At 37.1% G+C, this 2,540-nt stretch overlaps 1 protein-coding gene across 1 annotated transcript; it reads right to left on the bottom strand.

Moving 5' to 3' along the window:
- Window positions 1–32: 32 nt before the first annotated feature.
- Window positions 33–2,509, bottom strand: LOC117101366 (fatty acid synthase-like; the record flags this gene model as incomplete). Its single annotated transcript, XM_033241340.1, has 6 exons — window positions 2,300–2,509; window positions 1,651–1,980; window positions 1,300–1,419; window positions 1,001–1,123; window positions 545–768; window positions 33–153 (listed from the first exon to the last, which is right to left on the bottom strand). Coding segments are annotated over exons 1-6 (1,027 nt in total), but the record flags the coding sequence as incomplete, so codon positions are not given.
- Window positions 2,510–2,540: the final 31 nt, after the last annotated feature.

The raw sequence follows: 2,540 nt of genomic DNA, 5'->3' as shown, positions 1-2,540 counted from the left end.
ATTTTAGTTAATAAACATGAGTATCAACATACGCCATGGCATGGATGGTAAGCTGTTTAACCTAAATAAATAAATGATGTAGACTTTGTTAGGATGGCAGTAGGTGTAAGATAAGGCATTCATAGAGAACGACGGCTCCACAGAATCACGTACCTATTAATACAAGACATTATTTAAAAAAAATAATAAGTGGACCTATTTTAAAAATTATCAATTATATGATATGCATTGCTAGCGGCTATTACTACTAATCCCTATGTTAATACATACAGCGTAATGCCATTGTTATGTGTATGTTGCACTGTTTAATGGCATGCTGTGTAGACGATGGGGAAAAACTTATTCTGATAATTTTAGTTAATAAACATGAGTATCAACATACGCCATGGCATGGATGGTAAGCTGTTTAACCTAAGGCGCATGCAATTGCATCATGCTAGGACCTTCACGTTGGACCAACTGCTATTTGCAGACAATGCTGCATTTGTAAGATCCAGCACATTTTGGTAATAGCAATTCATAAAAAACTCTTATATCTACAAACCTTAACCAGGACCTTTCCAATGTGTTTTCCTTGCGCCATATAACGGAAAGCGCCCTCTACATCACTCTTTTCAAAGACTGTTGTCCTTATTGGTGTCACTGCTCCAGACTTGATTCCTGCTGTAACAAGATCCGCAACCATTTGCCATTCATCATTACCGTCTTCAAAGAGGGCATCCAGAAGGATTCCATGGAATGCTACATTGCGAAGGAACACTGCCATACCTGAAACAGAAAATAGGGAAAGAAAATAGATTAAAAAGAGCAAAACAGGTGGGTCTTAAACCTCGTCTTAAAAACTAGAAATAGAGGGAGACTCGCGAACAGTGTCAGGAAGTGCCAACAAAACACTGCTTGTTAATTTACGTATTAAACACCTACAGTGTATTTCTTGACATTATCATACATAATAGTGTAGATAAATCCTATACTGTAACTTGTATACATATTAACATACCTAGTGGGGTGTTGTTAGACAGGTCATATTTTCCAATCTCTAAGAATCGTCCATGCCTTGCAAGAACCCTTACACTTGCTTGAAGTTTCTCTTCTGCTAATGAATTCAAAACTAAGTTCACACCTGAAAGTCAAAACCAGTTTGTAATTATAATTTGCAATTCTTATTGACCAACTTACTGTATTGATGTACAGAGTACAGTTCAAGGCTCTGCAAACTCAGCTAAGTGTTTTTATCTATTAGACAATATACGTTCTTTTTTTATTATCCAAGAAATATTAACTTATATAATTACTCACCTTTCCCATTTGTTGCTGTAAGAATGTGCTGTTCAAATGTGGTGTTACGAGAATTTGCAAAACAATCATCATCCAGTGATGGAAACTTATCTTGTAGATAAGCTTTCTTCTCATGAGTACCTAGAAAAATAGAATAATGAACTCAACAATCCATGAAAACAACCCACTCCTTCAGCATCTAGTCATCATAAAAGATCCCAATTGAAGGGTGTTTTTGTGGATGGATCAACCTTATTAATTATGATGTTCAATATGATAAGATGCTTGCCAGTCCAGGCTCCTGGGTCCATCTTGCAATTGGCAAATGTATATGCTTTTTGGAAAGGACATAAAATATTAAAATGAACTTACCTACTGTTGTAAAAACTTTACAACCGTGATGAAGAGCAATGGAGATAGCAGCCTGCCCAACACCACCGCTTCCAGAATGAATCAGAACACTTTCTCCTTTCTTCATGCGCCCTCGCACCATCAGTGCATAGTAGGCCGTAGCGTACACAACAGGTACTGAGGCAGCACCCTCTAGTTCCCATTCGGTTGGCACTGACCATGTAAAGCGGCGATCAGCCATTACAGTTGTTGCCAAGGCTTTAGCTGGTAACAATCCCATGATTCTTTGCCCTTCAGAATTATAGCCAGAGAATTCCATTCCCAGAATGCAATCTTCTTGAGCAAGATCACCTAAAATTGACCACAGTTTCAAACAGTGATTTAAACTAGGATATTATATTCAAGGTAAAATCTGTGAAATAACACTTGGCATTTTTGTTTGTTCATAAAGATGATTAATCACAGAAAAGAAGTTTTAATTATTATTATGCACAAATATATAGCTCCACCCAGATTGTCAAATTTTTCTTGACAAAAAAGCTGTTGTATGCCCACATATAGTCATAATGTGTCTATATATGATGTAATGATGTGATGTCATCATGACCATATTTAGGCATGTCACATGTTTTTGTCAAATAAAATTTTATATTCAACTTAAGGCACAAACCTGGCAAAGCATCAGGAGGTAGCTTCCCTGTAGCAAGCATAATATCTCTAAAGTTGAGGGCAGCATAATGAACTTGACACGTCTGCTTATTTCGATCACCTGTTGCCATGGTAAGGTGTGAGGGTGCTGCGATCCATGCAAGGGATGAAAGGTCACCTCTGGTTAAAACATTTACGTATGCATGCTCTGTTGCAAACACATTTTGCTTCCCACCTTGAAAGCAAAAAAAAAAAAAAAAAAA

This window comes from Anneissia japonica, unplaced genomic scaffold (genome assembly GCF_011630105.1).
Source record: "Anneissia japonica isolate Jap-2015-1 unplaced genomic scaffold, ASM1163010v1 scaffold51255_len2540_cov185, whole genome shotgun sequence".
Lineage (NCBI taxonomy): Eukaryota > Metazoa > Echinodermata > Crinoidea > Comatulida > Comatulidae > Anneissia > Anneissia japonica.
Note: the sequence above shows the minus strand (reverse complement) of the source record. Positions and strands in the feature narration are given on the sequence as shown.